Here is a 23671-nt window from a genome sequence, read left to right as displayed (position 1 = left end):
TCTGGGAGAGGATTCTTGTTTATTTAAAAAATTACAAGTTTAATACACAGATGCACCCATGGCATTAAATTTGGCAATGCAGTTTGAGACAAACATTACATGAGAAGTTATTGCAACAGTTTCTTTTGAAAACAGCAGCTTGCCCATACTGACCCACATGAATTAGTACAAAGTCATTTACTATTTACACAGGCAACTGAAAACCACAGCTACCAGAAAACTGCCAAAATCCAGCTCCTGCTGATTGTAAGGTCAGGAAGAGGTTTCTTACAGTTGTTTCAATGGTTAAATAAGGATATCTGAACTGCTTCAAACATAGGTATATAATTTACCGCCCATTATTCTGGTACAGAAATTCATTTCATTCCACTTTAAAGTAGCATTCTTAGGCCAAAAATAGCAAAGCCATTTGCAATCTAGGATTTTGCAGGTTTGCACGTTCTGCAATTCCAACCCTAGCATTCAAAACTGCCAAATGCTAATACTTCAGAGCAGGAAATTCAGATCAAGAAATAGTATGTGGTGCATTTTTGTATATAATAAAGGAAACAGTAACTGCCTCTTCATAAGAACATAATTGAATCCCAGTTATCCTCTCAGAGATTTACCCAATCCAACAAATGTTAGCACTCTGCAAGCCTGATTCCTAGGAATGTTTCCTTAAACCATATTGGCTCAAATTATTCACCAGTAACTCTTTGATTGGATCAGCTGCATCTACTATTCCAGCTGTGGCTGAACAGTCTGGAGGTTTGGTAGAAATGAGACAGTCCATGTGGCATTGAAGGGGCAGAAAAAAAAAGCAGTGTAAATCTGTAGAATAGGAAACAGTGATGTTGCATTGACTCTCTTACATCGTGAGCTCAGTTTCTAAACAGAATATGATTGCTTGAGCTCCACTCTACTGCGCAAAACCTGTGCTGCTTTCATACACTGCGGCCTTAGTTCTCATGCTCCCTTTAAACTCATCTGGTTATGTTTCCCATGCTCCCTTGAAACTTACTGGAGCCTTATTTCCTGCACTCTTCGAAACATACCAGGTTCACTGGAAATTTTACTGTGTAGCATCTGTGAATTAAAAATCCATTGGTACATGAGTAATAAATTAATGACACCCAATAGCCAGAAAATCTGCTTGTCCAACAAAGTCCCGAGCATGCCAGATTAATGGAGTTTTCCTGTATCTTTGATTGCCCCATTTTACTCTTTTTTTTCCATACTACAAAACATGTCTTAAAGTTAATATATAATAGATTTAATTCATCAACATAGACAAATTGAAAAACAGAGGTAGTCCCACATACTTTAGATGCAAATAAGTGTTTACACATTTTATTGTATCCAAAGCACAAATGTGGTTAAGAAGAGCTTTAATTTATAGTTAGTTTTTGTGAACAGACACCAGATTATGGTACATGTGATGGTGTGAGAACATGAAGTATTAGAACCACCATGATTTGAGAGCCACAAGTCCGTTGTCCAACATATTATTAACAAATTTATAAGAAAACTGAAAATCAATGAATCAGGCTGCAGACCAGTGGACAGAAGGGTTATTGTCAGGGACAGCACATTACAGCAGCAGTTTGCTGAATTACAATCTATGCTCACTGTGGACATCTATAATTTCACTCATCCCCAATTTATGTCGTTTTCTCTGCATTTATAACTTGTTATCTTCAACACAAAAGAGGGCAATAGATCAATTAGCCACAATGGCAGCTACTTATAGCACGTGCAGGAGGCGGTTTCTCCCAGTTATCGGGCAGCTCCTCCAATAATGAGCATGGATATCCAATACATAATGGTCAAGCATCATCGCATATCACCAATAAAGCACTGTCCTTCTGACACATGGTAATGTTATTCAAGTAACTCCTACAAAAGTTCACTGGATATGGACTATTGCTTTGAAATACACGTTTCCAAGTAATGGGGAAAACCATCAGTACCTCGGCCACCAACACTACACAGATCACTGGTCAACCAGAAAGTATATAATTGTAGCTTAAAGAACTTGAAAAGAGAAACTTCTATCACTGATGAGAAACCAAGCAGGCAATTAATGGCCACTGATCCTAAATATAGCACCTGAACCCAGAGGATTGGAGATAAACGGGACATAATTTTTTTCAACAATACCTAGTAATTTGAGGGAAACCATACTGTAAGTGATGGCCATTTTGGTCACAATGAATCTACATCCCACCAAAGTGTTCATTTCACTGACTCCATGTAGGCATGCTACAGGCTAAAAACAAGTGACAAAAAAAAACAGGACAAGTGCTGACTGCAAGTTGCAGGCTGCAATCAGAATTGCTCCTTGGAGTACTGTCCCACTTTGGTTATATAACACCCTTGAGAAAATGTACAAAGGGCAGTCAATCATGATTAGAATTTGTGTGAAGCAGATTAACGGTGGGGACAGCCCATTAGAATAAATTTAAATTTAAAATCAAACTGAAATAAATTTCCCTTGCATGAATTCAACATTTTATTGTGATTCAGTTTCATCAATCACATTTATTTTTCTTTTTGTTCTCTCATTGCACAAAACATCATCTGATAAGCAAAAAAAGTGCACTAAATATGGAACTGAGAAGGGATTTATTATGTGCAAAATACAGATCAGCATAGACTTAAGATTGCTTAAAAGGGAAGAATCTCATCATCTCCAGAGTTTATAAAGCCCTGTGGGTCAGCTGTTATTTCTGAACTATATAGAGTCAGTGATATTGGTAAGCACAGTACTTTCCACACTGACTTACTTATCCTTGTGATGTATACAGCCCACATGTGATTCCATGAAATCCTCTTTGATACCAGATTTGTTAGTACTAGTTAGCTGCATAAAAAAAACTTCAATTCTAACACAATATCCTATTTTAAAATTCATTTCTTTGAAAAAAAAAACAATTTGAGAAGCAAGGGGCAATCTATTTATCCATTAAGCATAAATTTAATATTCAAAATATTTTTCTACAGGCAAATTTCCACAGGGGCTGACATTTTAGATATATATCCGTTTGTCTCTGGAGTGAACCCAAAAGAACACTGAATATGATGCAGTGATCCTGCATTTTCAACTCTGCAGTGTGAAAGTATCTGGGAAATTTCCTGAACAGGTGATCTATCCAGGGAGGGCGGGAAAACTCTGGATAGATATTCCTTTTGGCTGCTATCACTTATCTAGCTGCTGTTGTAGAGCTGGACTTTAGATGTATGTAACTGTTTGAAGGTGTGTAAAACCCATGCCAGAACCTTAGGGTTGATCAAATGTAAAAATTATAATTCAACAAGTAAAGAAATGACTAAGAATCCAAATCCAGAAGGTCCCAGGATTGCTCCTTTTCCATAGCATTGATAGATTTCAAGATCCAAAGAGCCTGGAAGCCAACAAAAAACAACTCGATCAGCCATCTTTATGACATAATTAATTCCTTTTAAAACAGCTGGTTTTTTACAAGGATACTTGCATAGCCCAAAGATACCCCACTGATGTGACAAAGAGAAGAATTTGCATATAGCTTGTTTATATTCTCATAATATCTCAAAATCATAACAGTCACTTTTATTTTTAAAAGATGTTCTCAATGTTGGTAAACGTAGCAAGTAACCAGCATAAAACAAGATGCCACAAACAACAATGACGACTGACTGAAAATCTAGCTTAATGTTGGCTGTTGTACAAGATTACTAATACTGCGGTTATTATTAAATACTAAATTCCCGTTCTCTATTCTGGGCAGTGCCAAGAGATCTTTTATGACCACCCAAGGAGGAAGATGAATCATCCTTTCAATGACTGACCTAAACCACATGACTTCCTCAGCATTGCACTGAAGCATCAGCTTGAATTCTGGCTCAAGTCTCTGAAGTCGACTGGTACCTCCAACAGAATTTATTCTGGTTCTTCAATCGCAGGGGTTACAATTAACCAATAGAATCCAGGAAGATGCTGGATGGAAGTCATCTCAAAGTTATGACTCCCACCCACCCCCTTCGCGGCTTGGAGAAGGGGGGTCAGGAAACCTTTACCCAATCCGGCCTATATGTGATTCCAGGCCACACCATCTGGGTTGATTTTAACTGCTGGCTGAAATATGTGAGCAAGCCACTCAGCTGTATTAAACCTCTGCAAATAGTTCAGAAATGTGACCCAACAATTTCCCAAGGCAAGGCAAGGTAACTAATTATTGGTCTCATTAACAATGCCTCCATCCTGAGAATGAAATTTAAAAACCTGCGAGAAGACAATGAGATTTTGGGTGTTTGTAGTAGAAAGTTGTATAGAAATACCAATGTGCTAACCCAGAGAAAACAGTGCACCACAACTGAAAGATGCAAAGGTCACAATTTGAAATGGACATCAATTAATAAGTACAATTATTACAACCCATACAGGCTACCAAATTTTTGTTTGATGGAAGGAAGCTGGGAACGGGTGCTACACATTGGTATATTTTATCAGCTGCAGCAATCTCACACCTCTCTGCTCCAAACTTTGCCATGGACACAATGTTATTGGAGAAATATTCTACTATTCACATAGATCATGAAATTATTTTGGCCACAAGAATGTTAAGCAAAAAAAACTGATACTCAGGACATGGGCAAAGCACCATTTATTTTTAATGCTAAGCTCCAAGTGAAGCTTTATTCTGGATGTTCAGCAAGATCGTAATCATTAACACTCCCTTTCCATGTGCTTCACTACCCAGGGCAGGTAATTTGAAAGTCTTTAACTCACACTCGCCATGTTTCTGAGCCCTACCTGAACTAAGAACAATTAAACTTGTGGCGCTTAATAGGAGTTCCAGTAATCTTTTACTGGTCATGGATGAAATGCAGTCCGAGGTTCTTCCCTTCTCTTTCTAGGAGCACTTGAGCCCTGGCTGAGCTCCTGCTAATCAAACACTGGGCAAGATTGTCATGTTTCCTGCACGTCATTATGGTTGGGATTGTGGACCAGGAATGTATAGGTTATGGATATTGAGTTAGGCCATTGTATATCTGTAAATCACGGCATCAACAACTTTTTTTATTTGTAGTGCATTGATCAGAGAGAGAGAGAGAGTTCCAGACATCAGGGCTGAGATAGCTGAAGGCACAGACTGCCAAAGGTGAAAATCTGCACAAGGCTCCTTTCTCACCACAGTAGGGTGAAGCAAGGCTTTCCCATCAGAGACAGTGGTGAATCAGGATTGATAACTTAACACAACAGACATCCAGTGGTTTTGTACATGTTGTCTGGTTGGATTTGAATGCATTTTTAACACTCAATTTTTGATAAGTTAAAGTCAAGCAAAACTTTCAGGGTCAATTAATTGATTCCTCAATTTTATTTGGTGATCCAGAGAAGCTGAAACAGGGTCTTACTAAGCGATGTAAAACACCAGCTACTTGAGCAATTTTCTTTAAAACAGAGAATTAATGATGGTGAAGTAGCAGTTTCTGGACTTACACAATCATACAGAACATCATGAAGATATTCCACAGGGCGATGAAGATCCGGAAATAGCGCAGACTCAGCAGGAACTCTCTTATGTTATCACCTGAGAAAAGTCAATAGTCATCAGTTAATTTCAGCAGTTTTCAAGCTGGCTCTTGTTTACATCACCAGAACCAAGCAAGCATAGGAAAACTTTTCTCAACATTTGATCTGAGAATAATTTCTATATACGGGCAGCACAATGGCACAGCTGCTGCCTCACAACTCCAACGACTTGGATTCAATCCTGACCTTTAGCATTGTCTGCATGGAGCTTGTGTGTTGTCCTCGTGAGCACATGGGTTTCCTCTGGGTGCTCTGGTTTCCTCGCACATCGCAAAGATGTACGGGCTGGTAGGTTAGTTGACTTGTAAATCACTGCAAATGTATAGATGAGTGGCAGAATCTGGGGGGGTGTTGATGGGGATGTGGGGGAGAATAAAATGGGTTCAGGTATAACTGGTGTAAAAATGGGTGCTCAATGGTCAATGTGGGCATTGGGCTGAAGGACCCGTTTCCATGCTGTATTTCTCTTTCTCTCTCTCTCTCTCCCTCTCCCTCTCTGTGAATCTATGATCATTAAAAGACATTCAGCCTGGGATGTCATGTGCTAAGTAAAATACCAGCACGTCCCCACTTAGATCAAGCAATCATTTTCATTTCCAAGTTAACTAAGGAAGATAAGCAATCTTCTTGGGTCTCCAATTTGTACCTGATATGTATCACATTCATATAAAAATAGATGCAGCACAGTGCTTTAAGGTTAGTGCTGGTGGCTGTGGCCAAGGTGCCTTTTCCATTTTGTACAACAGCCACCAACCAGGAATGAAACTGAGATGCTCTAAATTGATTTCATGGGGGAGTCATCAGCTGCAACTGAGCCGGTAGCACTCTAGCCCAAGATAGAAGATCCTCTATATAAATTTCACCCCAGATCACAAGCACATGGTGCAGGTAAACACTCTGGAACTGAGGGAGTGTTGCACTATCAGAACTGTTAACCTCAAATCCTACCTGCCTGCTCAAGTGGACATAAAAGATGTCAAGGAAATATTCAGGAAAGATAATGCAAGTTCATCCTGGTGTCCTGGCCAATATTTATTTCAACTAACATAGTAAAATGATTATCATGTTTGGGATCTGGCTGTATGCAAATGAGACCTTGTCTACCACATCACAACAATGATTACTGTTCAAAAGGGCTTTAGTAACAGTAAAATGCTTTGGTATTTCTTGAAAGGGACCCAAATGATGCTACATCAATTTAAGTTTGTTAAGTCTTTAAACTCAGGTGCCAAAGGTGAAAAGACAACATGCTTAACTCAGAGCCATGCATGTTAGATCTTCATCAATCCCAATCACTGGAGCCATGGGCTGTAGAACTAAGTTTTATAACAAATCTCACTTAACATAGCGGCTTTAATATGGTTAAAAAGTCCTAGTGGGTTCATTAGAACTATGAAAAAATTATGCAGAACACCAATTATAAGACATACACTAGATTCTGAGCAGTAGGGCTGCAGGGTTCCTGGAGGAGTCTCCATCACAGTTTCACTGGGATAAATTGAGCCATACAGCAAAGAAACAGGCCCTTTGCCCCCCCCCCAACATCATTGCCCACCCAGTACCCATCTACACCAATCCCATTTACCAGCACTTGGTCTGTAGCCTTCTAAGCCTTGGCGATTCAAGTGCCCATCTAGATACTTGAATATTGTGATGGTACCTATCTGCACCACCCATTCAAGCAATGTATCCAGACTACAACCACCCTCTGGGTGAAATTTTTTTCTCAGATCCCCTTAACTGTCTTATTCCTCACCTTAAATCTATGCTATCGATTTTTAGAGGTCTCTTAATGGGGAAAAGTTTTCTCATTCCACCATTTCAATGTCCCTCATAATTCTGTACACCTCTTTCAGGTCCCAACAAATTCAGCTCTTCCAGTCTCTCCCCATAATTGAAACGTTTCATTACAGGCAACATCCTGGTAAATTTCCTCTGCACCCTCTCCAGTGCGTTCACATCCTTCCTATAGCATGGCAACAAATTATGACATTGGGATTTGTTGTATTAGAAGGCCCAACACAACATTCTGTCCCAGAGGCAGGTGTCAGGAGCATGCATGGGGCCCAGGGCAGGGATAACCATGTCACATGATGAGGGCGTGACCAAATAATTAACAATACAATGAAAAGACATAATTTTAACACGTTTTAAATAAATAATGAAGGAAGAAAGTGAACAGAAATATCCAAGTGCCGAAGTACAAAGAAGGAGATTGCAAGAGATTGAGTGAAAACTTGGCTGGCTGCTCACCAGCTAGTCTTCAGGAAGTGAAGGCCTGTGTTTGTCTTACTAGCGAGAAATTGTGGTCTGAAACAACCAGAGATGAAAACAGCTTGCCTTCATGTCAATCAAGGATATTGGGTCCCTCCCCTTTCAAATCCTTAAAATCTACATCTTTGACCAAGCATTTGGCCATTTGACCAATCCCTCCTAATGTGCTTTGATGCCAAAGTTTGTTTAAAAAAAGCTGCTGTGATGCTCACTGGGACCTTTTACTGTATTGAAGCAGCTGTGTAAGTGGAATTTGTCAAGAAATTAAGTTCTACAGTCGGTAACTCAGTGAGAGGGCTCACATTGGAGTCAATGAAAATCCGACTAAGGACCACTGATCTGAAATATTAACCATTTCTCCTTCCGCAATTGCTGCCTGACCTGCTGAGTGTTTCCAGCATGTTTATATAAGAACCATTTTATTCTAATAGTTTCATAACTTTTTATTATCCCTGGAGTATATTTTGCATTTGTGTAATTTTAAATCTATTCGTGCTTAGAAATGAGGACCCCAGAAAGGAATTCTCATGAACAGTGGACTAATTCTGGAGGCCAATTGAGAGATTGCAAAAATACACACAAGTTCAGAACTAGAACAAGAAAGAAAACCTCAGCAAGTATGTAGGGAAGTTAAACAAGGTGTTGCACAGAATCAAAGGTGTACAACAATAGGAAGTAATTGGTAATACATAGTATCCAACAATATGAAATGAAAACTAGTAGGAAAGTGGTGTGGTTACTGGCAGGTAATAGTTATTTGGCAAGTGTATGAAAGATAGTTTGCCGAGCCCCCAGATGCTCACAACCTACATTAATTAATTAGACAAGGCCCAAGTGTAATATATCCATATTTATTGGCCTTACAAAGCTGGGTGGTGGTGCGAGATGTGAGGAGAATACAAAGAGGTTTCAATGAGACACAGACAGGGCATGGTAGATGGAATACAATGTGGAAAAATGTGAACCTATCACTTCGGTAGAGAAAAAGTAAACTATTTTAAAACGGTGACAGATTAAAAGGTCTTCACTTATACCTACATATATTTCTACCCGAATCATGCAGATTCAACAAGCAATCATGAAGGCAAACTCACTAGCATTTATTGCAGACAGGTTTGAGAACAAAAGTGAAAATGTCTTGTTCCAATTATACAGGGCCTAAATGAGACAGCACCTTGAATATTATGGTCCAATCCAATATCCCTACCCAAGGAAAAATAATACTTGCAATAAGAGAGTGCTACAAAGGTTTACCGGATGAATCCTGGGATAAAGGGAATGTTCCATGAGGACAGATTAAGCAAACTACACCTATATTCTCTGGAGTTTAGAAGAATGAGACATGATCTCATTGAAACATACAGAATTCTTATGGGGATTGACAGGATAGATGCAAGGATTATATTTCCTCTGAAAATCAAAAAATCTGCATATTCTTGGAATCTGGAAAAAAAACAGAAAATGCTGGAAACACTCAGCAAGTCAGGCAGCATCTGTGGAAAGAGAAACAGCTGAGGTTTCGGGTCTGGGATCCTTTCTCAGAACTGGGAGAGAGAGAAACAAGCTAGTTTTCAGTAGCAGAGAGGGACGGGTAGAACAATAGGAATACCTTGAATAGGGCAAGGTCAAATGAGTTAAAGTGGCAGCTGGAAGCATATTATGCTTCTTTGCCTGTGTGATGCGTTGTTGATAGCAAGGCTGTTGGACATACCCAGCAGACTAAACTATATGAATAGAAAAACTGAGCAAAAACAATGACAGACAGAAATTGCCAATTCAGATACAAACTTAAACCTAAAGTTGGGGAATTTAATGTTGAACCTGGAAGGCTGCCACATGCTCAGATGAAGATGAGATATGGTTTCTCAAGCTTGCAATGGGCCTTGTTATATCAGCCCAGGAGGCCACAGATAGATCAGTCAGGTGTGAGTGGGACGGGGAATTAACATTGCAGGGAACCAGAAGTTCAAAGTCACTCCTGTGGACTTAATGCAGATGCTCCACAAAAATATCCCCCAATCTGCATTTGGTCTCTCCAAAGTAGAGGAAGCCACATTGTGAACACTGAATGCAGTACACTAGGTTGGAACAACTACAGGTGAATCGCTGCATCACTTGAATAGACTGTTTGGGTCCCTGGGTGGTGGGAAGAGAGGCAGTGAAAGTGCAGGTGTGCATTTCCTGTGGTCGCATAGGAAAGAACCACAAGACAGGACGTGGTTGGTGGGAACAGAAGGACGGACTTGAAAGTCGTCAAGGGTCTGATCCCTTCAAAATGCTGAGAGGGCAGGATTGTGTGTCTGATGGTGGGATCTTGTTGAAACTGACAGAAGTTGTGAAGGATGGTGCACCAAATGTAAAATATGGTGATGTGTCAGGTGATGCTCAGGAGAATTCTTTTCTTGCCCTACCCGTGAGAAGAGGGGATAAGAGATGAGATGCAATCAAGGGCTCTTAATAGTTCCTCTGGCTGAGGTGCCTAGATCCAAAATAAGAGTTTAGCCATTCAGGACTGAGATGAGAAGAAATTTCTTCTGCCAATGGTTGAGAGTATTTGGAATGCTTTACCCAAGAGGTCAGTAGAGGCTCAGTCACCGAGCAAGTTTAAGACAGAGATTGATATCTTTTTGGATATTAAGGAAATCAGAGATATGGTGTCAGCACAGGTAAGTGGTGTAGAGGTAACAGATTAGCTGTGATCTTACCGAATGGCAAAGTGAGAATGAGAGCTGAATACTCGTGTTTCTATTTCTTATGTTCATGACGTTCTCTCCCATAAGCTGCAGATGCTGTGCTGTACAGGCAGCCCCCAGGACAGGGTTCCATTCCTGGGAACTGTTCGTAACCTTAACAGTTCGTAACCTTAACAGCGTGTGCGAGAGGATCACAGAAACAGCTGTGACGGGAGAGCGATCAGGCGCAGGAAGAACGGCTGCCGGCCGGCCTCACTGACTCATTGAGCGAGTGAGCCTGCTCAGTGCCCCCAGCTCTGCTCAGCTCCACCCATGGTGGGGGGGTAGAGGTACAAGGTAACGTCCCGTTCCCACCCAGGAGAAGACATCTGCAGCCCCACCCCAGCTGGTATATCTATCCCCGTCCATCCCACCCGTCTACCAAATGGTGTCCATGAGTCAGGCATTTGTAACCTGAAGCAGACCTGTACTTAGTTTCACTGCGTCACGAGTTTAGGAAGCATGTGATTGAAGACAAAATAACACAATCTAAAATGGAGGTAAACTGCCTGCAACTGCTTCCTTTGTTGGTGTACAGGAGACCTTGTTGATTAGAAGTCACCAGGGAATCAGATTTCAACTGTCGCCAGGTAAATTATTCCCCTCCTCCCATCCAGGAGCGACTGAAGCAGCAGCCACAGCTGGAGCACAGACTCTGGCAATTCCCCAGAGGTGCCAGAGAAGGAAAAAGCAACAGAATGAACATCATAAAGATTTACAGAAGTAGAAAACAGGGAGAAAGAAATGGAGATGGTGGCAAGGGACTATGCTTCAAGCAAAATAAAAGATAGGAATTAAGATAACAAAACAAAACCATGGATTTCAAACGAAAAGTTAAACAGTTGGAACAAACCCAGAAAACAATTACTTCTCTCAACCGCACCACCAGCCATGAAAAAGCCAGTGCTCTGCTCTGCTGTGGTGTGAGTGGATTTCTTCCCATATATGGTTAACCCAGTGTACAATGTATGGCTAAGTGTAATTGTGCCCAGCAGTTTCCACCAGAATTGTAGGTCCATTGTAGGTCTCACAGAGACTACCTGTTTTATTAGATGACAACTCATCAAGACAAGATGAGAGAGGTAATTTGGATGGATCCTGCTCTTCATCTAAGAATTGTGTTCTCATATCCTACAGGAATAAAATTTCCTTCTGGTGTCAAATGAATAGATAGAGCGAAGTAAATTCACTGAAATAATTGCAGTTCCCAAACGTTTCTTACTCTACGTGGCACAATATGTAGATTAATGAAGCACAAATAGGGAGATGTGTCATATGCAGATTAATAAAGCAGTTAGCCAGAACAGAATACACCTGCCAACAGCTACAAACGAAGATAACATCTCAAAGTACTCCATCCAGGCAGTTAGTTACAGCAACAGAGAATTTTACTGGTTGCTTTGCCCTCATCCAGGTATTAAGGAGATAAAGAATATTCAAAAATGAATTCAAATATGTAGTTGGTTTCTAGATAGCCTTTTTTGTAACCTGCATTCCAACCTTTTAGCAATATATGTACACCTGTCCCTCTCTGGTGAGGAGCGTATAAAATTCTGGCAAAGATCTTTGCAAAGATCCTTGAAGGTGGCAGCGCAGGTAGACAACATGGTTAAGAAGGGATATGGGACACCTGCCTTCATTAGTCGGTGCACTGAATACACGAGCACAGAAGTTATGATCCAACTTTATAAAGCATTGGTCAGCTGGACTGCATACAGTTCTGGTCACCACCTATAGTAAAGATGTGACAGTGCTGAAGAGGGTGCAGAGAAGGTTCAACAAGGTGTTGCCCAAGATGGAGCATTTCAATTTTGAGGAGAGATTGGATCTGTTTTCCCTGGAGCAGAGGAGGTTGAGAGGAGACATGACTGAGGTCTATAACATTATGATGGGTACAGAGAGGGTAGAATGCAGGAAACTTTTCCCCATATCAGAAGTAGATAAAACTAGAGGACACAGATTTAGGGTAAGGGGGAAGAGATTTCGAGGGGACCTGAGGGGGACCTTTTTCACCCAGAGAGTGGTGAATACTTGAAACACACTGCTGGAGAGAGTGATGGAAGCAGAGTCACTGACAGCATTTAAGAGGTGTGTAGACGAGGAACTGAATTGCTCTGGGCCAAGTGCTGGAAGATGGGCTTAATATAGAAGGGTGCCCATTAGATCGCATGGACATGGTGGGCCAAATGGCCTGTTTCCATGCTGGATGATTCTATGAAGGTTGCACACCAGTGCTAGAAAAAAGAATAAAAAGGCAGATAAAATTCAATATGTAGAAGGAGAGAGATTTTACCTACTGGTATCCTTAGCAATAAGAACCACTGACCACATTGCCCACATCCTCAGATTGTTTTGTTCCTCTACCACTTTATGTACATATTTCCAAGAAATATTCTGGTCTGTTTAGATGAAAACCCCAGAACAGCATCTCATCTTCTAATTGGACGCATTACAGACTCCTGGACTCAGTACAAATTCAACAATTTCAAATCATCACATTCCTACCATTCATGCAGATTTTCAGCATTCCTTCCTAATTTGTAATTTCAGATAATTGTTTTGGATTATCACCTCCTCTTTGTTTTTATTACCTTGCATTATCACTTTTCTATTTAGTCCCTGATTTACACTCCAGCAGAACTTTTTTTCTTTTGTTCCTCCAGCCACACTGCATTTAACTAAATTAAACCTGATCTGTTAAGATTTTTTTCTTGCAGTCTTTCTCCACATTAACGATACCCTCTAATTTTGTGCCATCTACTCATTTCAAATTGTATTCGCTATTCTCAAATCCATGTTTGTGTACATGGTAAATAACAGCAGTCCCAGCCTTGATCCCTGTGGTACACCACTTTGCAGGGTAGGGGATAGGATAAACCAAAGTCAGATGCTAGACAGTGCACCAGAGAAAGACAAACAGTAGATAAAGACAGATGAGAAAGGAACAAACAAGAAGGAAAAAAAAAGCAAGAAATGAGAAAGAGCAACCTCTCGTTTCTACAGTGAAGTGCACAGACTCAGTTACCCAAAGCAGATTAGCTAGTTTTTAAGTTCAGCCACTGATGTACCGTAACAAGATACCATGGCACATTTTTCACATAGCAAGATCTTTCACGTAATGTGACAGTGGCCAAATCATTTATTTTAAGGTTGCATTGGCCAGAAAAATGTCAAGAAACACATTGCTCTTCTGCAAAACAATGACGAGGAAACTCCTGTTAACAGTATCACTCTGATTTATATCAAGTGCTGTTAATTGTTCACAGTGATGTGCATCAACAGCAGAATCTTTTGGATCCATTTTTATCAGAATAAGTCTACCCACTAGATAAACTTGGAGTGTGAACAGTATTGAATCTGTCTCTCTAAGTACAGGCTTTGAGCAATAGAATGTCTTGGGTCTAGTATTCTTTGTTTCACCAAATGACTCTTTGAATTTAACATCTTTTATGCTTACTCAGTGGGCAGACAGTACCTCAGTCCAACATCTCAACTTAAAGATGGTATTGCTGACTTTGAAAAAATCCCTTACTTGATTCTTCTGTTATGCTTTTCAGACTTTTAATCTCATAGTACAGTCTTGATATCTGACCTGAGACTAAACAGACACAACTTTTCATTGGGTTGGGGTCAAAGCAAAGAATGAAAAGCCCTTACACAGGGATTAGATTGGATCAGATGCTTCTGGCACTGTGGGATAGGATTGGATCCAAATAGCTAGGGAACTGCAGGTAGCACATAAACTAGTTCCTGTTTCTCACTGCACCGCTTCCCCTCAGCTCTAAATTCAACAATATACAACTTTGTGCATTGAGTTCAAACTGAGCATCAAAAAAATTATAAATCCCTTCTGGGCTCTAGTGGGGTTTGAATTAGCCAGGATTGGGCTGGGTTCACATTAGCTTTTAATTTTGTACCCTTACAAACCTTCAATGCAGTCTCAATAAACTGGAATAATCTAAATTTTGAGAATTACTTTTGGCGTCTTGAGGGAAATTTGGCAACGTAAGGCCATACAGAATGAAGGGAAAGGGCTGCTGAAATTTAGCCAGGCCTGCCACCTGGTGGCTGAGCACGGGATGTGCACCATTCTCCATGCTTGGTGTCATTCCATTCACACATTCACAAATCTGAATATTTCAGAAACTATTTATATCTCTATTTTAACCCCTCAACAAATAAACGCCAGCACTTTAAACGTTTCATCTCAGAATCAGAGAAGATGTACGAAAATCCATCATTTCCGGGTCAGTGGAAGAAGAGCTCTCCTTAGCTCTACAGGGTCACAGCTCTTCAAGTGAACATCCGAGTACTGTAGCAAGGAGTTCCAAAGCCCTGCTGCACTCTGCAGGAAAACATTTTACCACATTTCCTTCTAATTACCTTAAATCTATGCCCTTGGATTCTCACCCTTTTGCTTTTGTTTACTCCCTCTAGCCTTCCATAATTTTATACATGTCATTTATGGCCCCCCTCCCCCCTCAGCTTCCAAGTCCAAGCCTAAGCAATCTTCCCTCTTAATGAACAGTTTCCAGTCCCAGTAACATACCAGTGAACCTCCTCCGCATCCTCTCCTGTGCAATACATCTTTGCTGTAATGTGGTGACAAGCTGTAGACAGCGTTGAAATAGGTCTTTAGGCCCAACTTGTCCATGCCGACCAAGGTGCTAGTCTTTTGCCTGTGTTTGGCCCATATCACTCTAAACTTGCACCTCAGGTCCCCCTTAAATCTTTGCCCTCTCTTAAACCTATGCCCTCCAGCTTTTCTCCCCTATGCTGGGAAAAAGACATTGACTGTTCACCTTATCTATGTCCCTCATGATTTTATAAAATTCTATATGGTCACCCTTCAGCCTCCTTCACTCCAGAGAAATCAGTCCCAGCCTATCCCAGCCCAGTCCTATAACTCAAGCCCTCCAGTCTTAGCAACATCCTTGTGAATCTTTTCTGCACCCTCTCTAGATTAATCACATCCTTCCAATAATATGGCAACCAGAACTGCAAATAATACTCCAAGTGCGATCTCACCAGTGTCTGGTAACATGATGTCCCAACCCATGTGCTCAATTCCACAACCGTTGAAGGCAAGGGTGCCATAAACCTTCTTCACCATTCTGTCTGCCTGTCTCTCTACTTTCAGGGAACAATGTACTTGTAACCCTAGGCCTCTCTGTTCAACAACACTCCCAAGGGCCCTGTCATTTACTGTGCAAGTCCTGCCCTGGTTTAACTTACCAAAATGCATCACTTCACACTCCTCTGAGTTACAATCCATCTGCCATTCCTTTGCCCACTTTCCCCAGTTGATTTAAATCCCATTGCAACCTTAAACAACTTTCTTCACTGTCCACTGCTCCACCAGTTTTGGTGTCATCCACGACTTACTGATCATGCCAACTACATTCTCATCCAAATCATTTATATAACGAACAACAGCGGACCCAGCACTGATCCCTGTGGCACACCACTGGTCACAGGCCTCCAATCTGAAAAGCAACCTTCCACTACCACCCTCTGGCTCCTACCACCAAGGCAGTTTTGTATCCAATTGGCCAGCTCACCCTGGATCCCATGTAATCTAACATTCCGAACCAGCCTAGTATGCAGGACCTCGTCAAAGGCCTTGCTAACATCTACCACCCTGCCCTCATAAACCTTCCTGGTTATCTCTTCAAAAAAACCTCAATCAAATTCATGAGATACGATTTCCCACACACAAAGCCATGCTGACTATCCCTAATCAGTCCTTGCTTTTCTAAGTGCACATGGATCGTCTCTCAGAATCCCCTCCAGCAACTTTCCCACCATTGATGTTAGGCTCACCAGCCTGTAGTTCCCTGGCTTGTCATAGAGTCTTAGAATAATACAGCATGGGAACAGGCCCTTCAGCCCAACTCATCCATGCCAACCATGGTGCTCACCAAGTCAGTCCCATGTGCCTGCATTTGCTCATCCCTCTAAACCCTTCCCATCCAAGTACTCATCCCAATGTCTTTGCAGACCTTCTTAAATAAAGGCACTACATTAACCACTCCCCAGTCTTCCAGTACCTCACCCGTGGCTAACATTGATACAAATATCTCTGCCATGGCCCCAACAATTTCTTTCCTAGCTTCCCACAATATTTTACAATACACTTGGTCAGGCCCTTATGCAGCTAAAGAGGCCAACAGCTCCACCTTCATAATATCAATAGGTTTCAGGACATCACTGTTCTCTTCCTTGAGCTCCCTAGCTTCCATGATCTTCTCCACAGTAAATACAGATGAGAAATTTCTTTTAAGAGCTCATCCATCTCCTATGGCTCCACAATAGACAACCATACTGATCCTTAAGGTGACCTATTCTCTCCCTATTTACCCTTTTGCTCTTAATATACGTATAGAAGCTTTAAAGATTCTCCATTATCAGCCAAGGATATCTCATGTCCCCTTTCGCCCTCCTGATTCCCTTCTTAAATATACTCCTACATCGCATATAGTCCTCAAGGGATTTGCTTGATTCCAGCATATAGTATTGCGTATAATTCTAGCATAACTTCTTTGCTCTTATATTCTATGTCTCACCTAAAATGGAAAGCATTCCATGTGCCTTCCAGGCCAGATGAAGGGTCTTGACCCGAAACATTGACTGTCCACCTCCCTCCATAGATGCTGCTCAACCTGCTCAGTTCCTCCAGCGCTTTGTCTTGCTCCAGATTCCAGTACCTGCAGTCTCGTGTTTCCATATGCCTCTCCACCTTATTTACTTGTCCCCCTACCTTTAAGGTCCTTTGGATGTACACTCTGAAGTCCCTCTGTACCTCCAGTCCTTTCGGAAGACTCTGTTTATCATGTGCCTTGTCGCACCTCTTCAAATGCATCACCTCACAAATCGCTGTCCAACTGACCAGACCATTTATATCTTCCTGCAATCTAAAGCTTTCTCCTCACTCTCAACCAAAGAACCAATTCTAACATCATCTGCTACATATTTACTACCAAAAGAAAGGAACTGAAAAATGACTTCTGTGGAATCCATTGGTAATCGCTTTCCATTCACAAAAGCTACCCATTAACCATCACCCTTTGTTTTCTACCCGTTTGGACCCAATTTGCCCCTCTCCCCTGGATCTCATGGACTTATTGATTACGCTGGAATGTGGGAGCATGTCAAGAACCTTGCTAAAATCCATGAAGACTACATTAATATCATTACCTTCATTGGTAATCACAGCCTGGTACGGAGCCTCCAATGCACAGGATCGCAGGAGGCTGCAGAGGGTTGTAGACTCAGCCAGCCCCATCATGGACACAATCCTTCCCACCATCGAGGACATCTTCAGGAAGGCAGCATCTATCATTAAGGACCCTCACCACCCTCTTTTTACTACCGTCAGGGAGGAGGTACAAGAGCCTGAAGCCCAAATTCAACGATTCAGTAACAGCTTCTTCCCCTCCACCATCAGATTTCCGAACAATCCATGAAGACTTCCTCATTATTTTTTTGCACTATTTATTTATTTTTGTTATTTATAGATTTTATATCTTGCACTATACTGCTGCCGCAAAACAAACTTCATGTCACATGTCAGTGATATTCTGATTCTGGAGCATAGGAGACTGAGGGGTGACCTTATAGAGGTGTCTAAAACCATGAGGGGCACAGATAGGGTGAATGCACTCAGTCTTTTTCCCCCAGGGTTGGGGAATCAAAAACTGGAGGGCACAGGTTTAAGGTGGAGGGTGGGGGGGGGGGAGGAGGGGAATTTAATAGGAACTTGAGGGGCAACTTTTTTTTTACACACAGAGGATTGTACATATATGGAATGCACTGCCAGAGGAATTGGTTGAGGCAGGAACAATAACTTTTAAAAGACTGTTGGAAAAGTGCATGGATAGGAAAGGTTTAGAAGGATATGGGCCAAACGTGGGCAAATGGGACTAGCTTGAAAGGGCATTTGGTTGGCATGGACCAATTGGGCTTGTTTCCATGCTGTATGACTCTATAACCCTGCTTCAAGAAATTCAACTGTTAATCAGATGCAATCTTCCTTTAATAAATCCATAATTAATCTGTACACTTCTAAATGGAGGTTTACACTGTTTCTGAAATTTGAATCCAATAACTTTCCTACTACCCAAGTTAAACTAAATTACTCAATTTAAAACTTTCTCCATTTTTAAACCACAGTACAATGTTAGTAGTCCTCCGGTCCTCTGGTACTACTTCTGAAGCCAGCGAAGATTGAAAATTGATGGTCAGAGCCTCCTCAATTTCTTCCTTTGCTATTTTTCTTAAACAACCTGGGATATATTATATCCAGGCCTGATGTTTTACCCCTTTCAAAGATTCTTCAAACCCCAATACTTCCTCTCATTATGCTTATTCCATCCGACATTTCACACTCTTCTTACAACTGAGCCATCATCCCCTCTTTTGTGAAGACTGCTACAAAATATTATTTAGAACTGTCCTCACTGGAGTACAGAAGAATGAGAGGGGACCTCATAGAAACATTTAACATGTTGAAAGGCCTGGACAGAGTAGATGTGGCCAAGCTGTTTCCCTTGGTGGGTGAGTCCAGGACCAGAGGGCACAATCTTAGAATTAGAGGGTACAGGTTTAAAACAGAGATGAGGAGAAATTTCTTTAGCCAGAGGGTGGTTAATTTATGGAATTCTTTGCCACGTACAGCAGTGGAGGCCCAATCATTGGAGGTGTTTAAGGAAGAGAAAGATAGATATCTAAATAGTCGGGGTATCAAGGGATATGGCGATAAGGCCGGAAATTGGGATTAGAATAGTTTTTCTTTTCTCCCCCCCATTTCTTTTTCCTTTTTCCCTTTCTTTTCCTTGGAGCAGACTCAATGGGCCGAATGGCCTACTTCTGCTCCCTTGTCTTGTGAGAACCCTACCAACACCCTTCTTCCCCACACACAGATTACTTTTTCTGCTCCCAACAGATCCCACTCTTCTCTTAGTTACCATCTTGCTCTCGTGTACATAAAAGACATCTTTGGATTTTGATTTTACTTGTCAATTTTTCATGCCTTCTCTTTACTTTCCTAATTCCTCTTTTAACTTTACCTGGGATTGTTCTATACTCTACTCAGCTTTCTGCTGTACTAAACTCTCAGTGTCTGGCGTAAACTTCCCATTATTGCCGTGTCTGTCCTGGTCCAACCACGTAGATGCCATGGCCAAGAGAGTGCACCAGCGCCTCTACTTCCTCAGGAGGCTAAAGAAATTTAGCGTGTTCTCATTGACCCTCACCAATTTTTATCAACGCACCATAGAAAGCATCCTGTCCAGATGCATCATGGCTTGGTATGGCAACGCCTCTGCCCAAGACCGCAAGAAACTGCAGACAGTTGTGGACACAGCTCAGCACATCATGAACACCAGCCTGCCGTCCATGGGCTCTGTCTACACTTCTCACTGTCTCAGTAAACCAGCCAACATAATCAAAGACACCACCCAACCTGGACATTCTCGCTTCTCCCCCCTCCCATCGGACAGAAGATAAATTTTAACAGTACCTTTTACCAGATTTTCTAATTTAGTAAAACCCGAAAGCACGTACCACCAGGCTCAAGGACAGCTTCTATCCTGGTGTTATAAGACTATTGAATGGACCTCTTGTACGATAAGGTGAACTCTTGACCTCACAATCTACCTCGTCATGGCTTGTACCTTAGTGCCTGTCTGCACTGCACTTTCTCTGAACTGTAATACTACATGCTGCATTCTGTTACTGTTTTCCCTCATACTATCTCAATGCACTGACGTAATGAAATGATCTGTATTGTCGGCATGCAGAAGAAAGTTTTTCACTACCTCAATATATGTGACAATAATAAACCAATTTTACCTTACTTTACTCTCTGCATTTTGCCATTCAGAGGGCCCACAATTTGGCAGTCTCACCCATTTCCTTTGTGGGGATATGTTTATCCTGAACCTCAGTCTCCTTCTGAAACACTACCTTCTGATCAGCGACTGACTGCCTTCGCCTTCTCACCTCTCAGCGAAAGAACTTGGCCTGACTCAAGTTAAGAATTTTTATTCCCATTTTACCTGTGTCTTTTTCCACTACCATGCTAAATCTAACTGAATTACGATCACTACCATCCACACGCTCTCCTTCTGATATTCCTGCTACCTGCCCAGTTTCGTTCCTTAAAACCAAATCCAAAATTGCCCCCCCATCCCTCTCACTTCTGAGCTTTCTACATACTGACTAAAAAGGTTCTCCTCAATGCAACTTAGGAATGCTTCTTCTGAGATATGAGTTCTATTTTACATAACTCGAAAATTCCAACCATTTCAAACTAACCCATTGGTTTTATTTTTAGATACACAGTTCTGAGCTGCATATCTCCCATTTCCTACTGAAAAGTATTTTCCTCAATAGAATTGAGAAATTCAGATTGATACTGCTAAAACTCCTTTCCAAACCAACGTGAACAACACAGAGTAGTTGATGTCAGGACAACAATGACAGGAGGTTAGAGCTGGTTCAAAACTCACCAAACTAGTGTGGTGGCAATTTTGCAAACCTACATATCAACAGTTGTGTGACATAGACACAGGTGATGTGTGTCTGGTGAGTGAGTGAGTGCAAGATGGAACAGATAACAGTTGGGACTCTACCGAATAATAATCCTCCCTCTCACATGGAATTGATCATACTGGCTCCAATAACATAAGTGGTATAATGAAGGATCACATTGCAGAAGGAAATTCTAATTTAGAAGCCCTGAAAAAAAACTCCTGTTTACCTGTAGTCAACTGTCGCCCATCTTCTCCAAAACCCTGCAGTTCTTTTCTCTTTCTAAAATACAAAAAGAAAAAAAGCCATTCAATCAGTCACACAGTGCAAGCAAGAGATACCAGACCGACAGCTACATCGATCCAGAAATTCCAATGTGTAGATGAATGTTGTTGTGGGCGACCATAAATGAATTTTGGTTTTAGTGTTTACATCAGTCTGATGTGGCTGGACTACATGTTTTGTGGACACTGAAACATAGACGAAACATGATGAGCTCATTGACAGGACAGAGCACATGTAGATGACATCAATCCCCATGCAACACTCTACTGAAGCTCCATGCTGAAATTATATCAGGTTTCTCTGACTACATACAAACATACGAGTTAGGAGCAGGAGTGAGCACCCGGTCCCTCAAACCTGCTCCATCATTTAACAAGGTCACGGCTGATCTGACTGCAAACTCAGGGCTGCATCCTCCCACCAACCTTTCATCCCCTTGGATATCAAGAATCTATCAACCTCAGTCCCAAAATGTTCAGACTCTGCTTCCACCGACCTTTGAGGAATAAAGTCCCAAAATATTTCACTATCCTCAAATTATTTACCTCATTTCCATCTTAAATCAATAATCTCTTATTTCTAAACAGTGCTCCATACTTCTAGATTCTCTCACAAGCAGAAACATCCTCTCCATTTCTGCCATGTCAAGGCCCCTCAGGATCTTGTACGTTTCAATTAAGTCACCTCTCACTCTTCGACACTCAAGCAGAAACAAGCCTTGACCATACAATCTTCCTTCAAAAGACAATCGACCCATTCCAGGTACAAGTTTACCAAACCTCCTCTGAACTGTTTCCAATGCATTACTACCCTACCATAATAGACAGTACAACCCTTTGTACAGTACATGAAAATTATAACTGCAGGTAATGGAAATCTCAAATAAAAACAGAAAATGCTCGAAACACTCGGCAGATCAGGGAGTTGCTGTGGAAAGAGAAACAGTTAATGTTTCAGGTCCAGGACTTCAGACGGGATCTCACCAATACCCCACATAACTGAAACGTAACCTCTCTACTTTTATATTCCTCTCACAATTAAAGATAACGCTCTATCAGCTTTCCTAACTGCTTCTTGTACTTCCCTACTAGCCTTTTGTCAATCGTGCACTGGGACACCCAGATCCCTCTGCATCTCAGAGCTCTGCAATATTTCACCAATTAAATAACATGCTACCTTTATATTTCCTGCCAAAATGGACAATTTCACACGTTCCCACTTTATGCTTCATTTGTCAGATATTTTTCCCTACTTAATCTATCTATATGCCTTTGTAGCCTTCTTATGTCCCCTTCACAACTTACTTTCTTAACTTTCTAGTGTCACCAGCAAATTTAGTAACCATGTTTTCAGTGGTTCCAAGGCATTTATATAACTTTGAAGAAGTTGAGGCCCCAGTACCAGTTCCTGTAACACACCATTCATTACATCTTGCCAACCAGAAAACCCATTCATGCCCACTCTCCGTTGCCTATTAACCAGCCAATCTTCTATCTTCACCAATATGCAAGTCCTACTCAATCAGCTTTAATTGTCTGCAATAACCTTTGGTGTGATCCCTATCAAATGCCATCTGGAAATCAAGGTGTGGTATATCCACTGGTCTCCCTTATCCACGGCATATATTATTTCTTCAAATAACTCCAATAAGTGAAAAGTGATGCATTTGAGGAGGTCAAATAAGGGTAGGGCGTACATAATGAATGGTCAAGCCTCAGGGAGTATTGAGGAGCAAGTCCAATGACCCCTGAAGGTGCAACACACACAAAATGCTGGAGGAACTCAGCGGGTCAGGCAGCATCTATGGAGGGAAATAAACAGTCGACATTTCGGGTCGAGACCCTTCATCAGGACTTGCTCCAGATTCCAGCATCTGCAGAACCTCTTGTGACCCCTGAAGGTGGTAACACAGGTAGATAAGGTGGCAAAGAAGGCATAAGAGATACCAGCCTTCATCCACATAACAGCAGGGGAGTTATGGTGTAGCTTTATAAAACATCAGTGAGCACAGATTTGGAACACTGTGTGCAGTTTTGGTCACCTTGATATAGAAAGGAGGTGATTCTGCTGGAGAGGGTGCAGAGGATGTTGCCTGTGATGGAGTGTCTCAGTTATGGAGATAGATGGATAGGCTGGATTTATCTTCCTTGGAGCAGAGGAGGCCAAGGGGGACGATAGAGGCATAGAGATAGGACAGACAGAATAAACCTTTCCCCAAAGCAAAGGTGTCTAAAACAGGAGGACACGTTTAGGTAAGGAGTATGAGGTTCAAAGGGGATATAAGGAAGTA

The 23671-nt window shown here is 41.5% G+C and overlaps 1 protein-coding gene across 1 annotated transcript in view; it reads right to left on the bottom strand.

Annotated features, from left to right (window-relative positions):
- smim7 (small integral membrane protein 7) overlaps positions 1 to 23671 on the bottom strand; it is a 34240-nt gene continuing 10569 nt past the window's right edge. The window contains exons 3-5 of the mRNA XM_052037636.1: positions 21326 to 21378; positions 5465 to 5555; positions 1 to 3386 (exon numbers count right to left, since the gene is read on the bottom strand). Of these exons, the coding sequence (XP_051893596.1) occupies positions 3371 to 3386; positions 5465 to 5555; positions 21326 to 21378 (160 nt within the window). The 3' untranslated portion in view covers positions 1 to 3370. The remainder of the gene's footprint in view (positions 3387 to 5464; positions 5556 to 21325; positions 21379 to 23671) is intronic.

This window comes from Pristis pectinata, chromosome 24, assembly GCF_009764475.1.
Source record: "Pristis pectinata isolate sPriPec2 chromosome 24, sPriPec2.1.pri, whole genome shotgun sequence".
Taxonomy (NCBI): domain Eukaryota; kingdom Metazoa; phylum Chordata; class Chondrichthyes; order Rhinopristiformes; family Pristidae; genus Pristis; species Pristis pectinata.
This window is presented reverse-complemented; position numbering and strand designations above follow the sequence as displayed.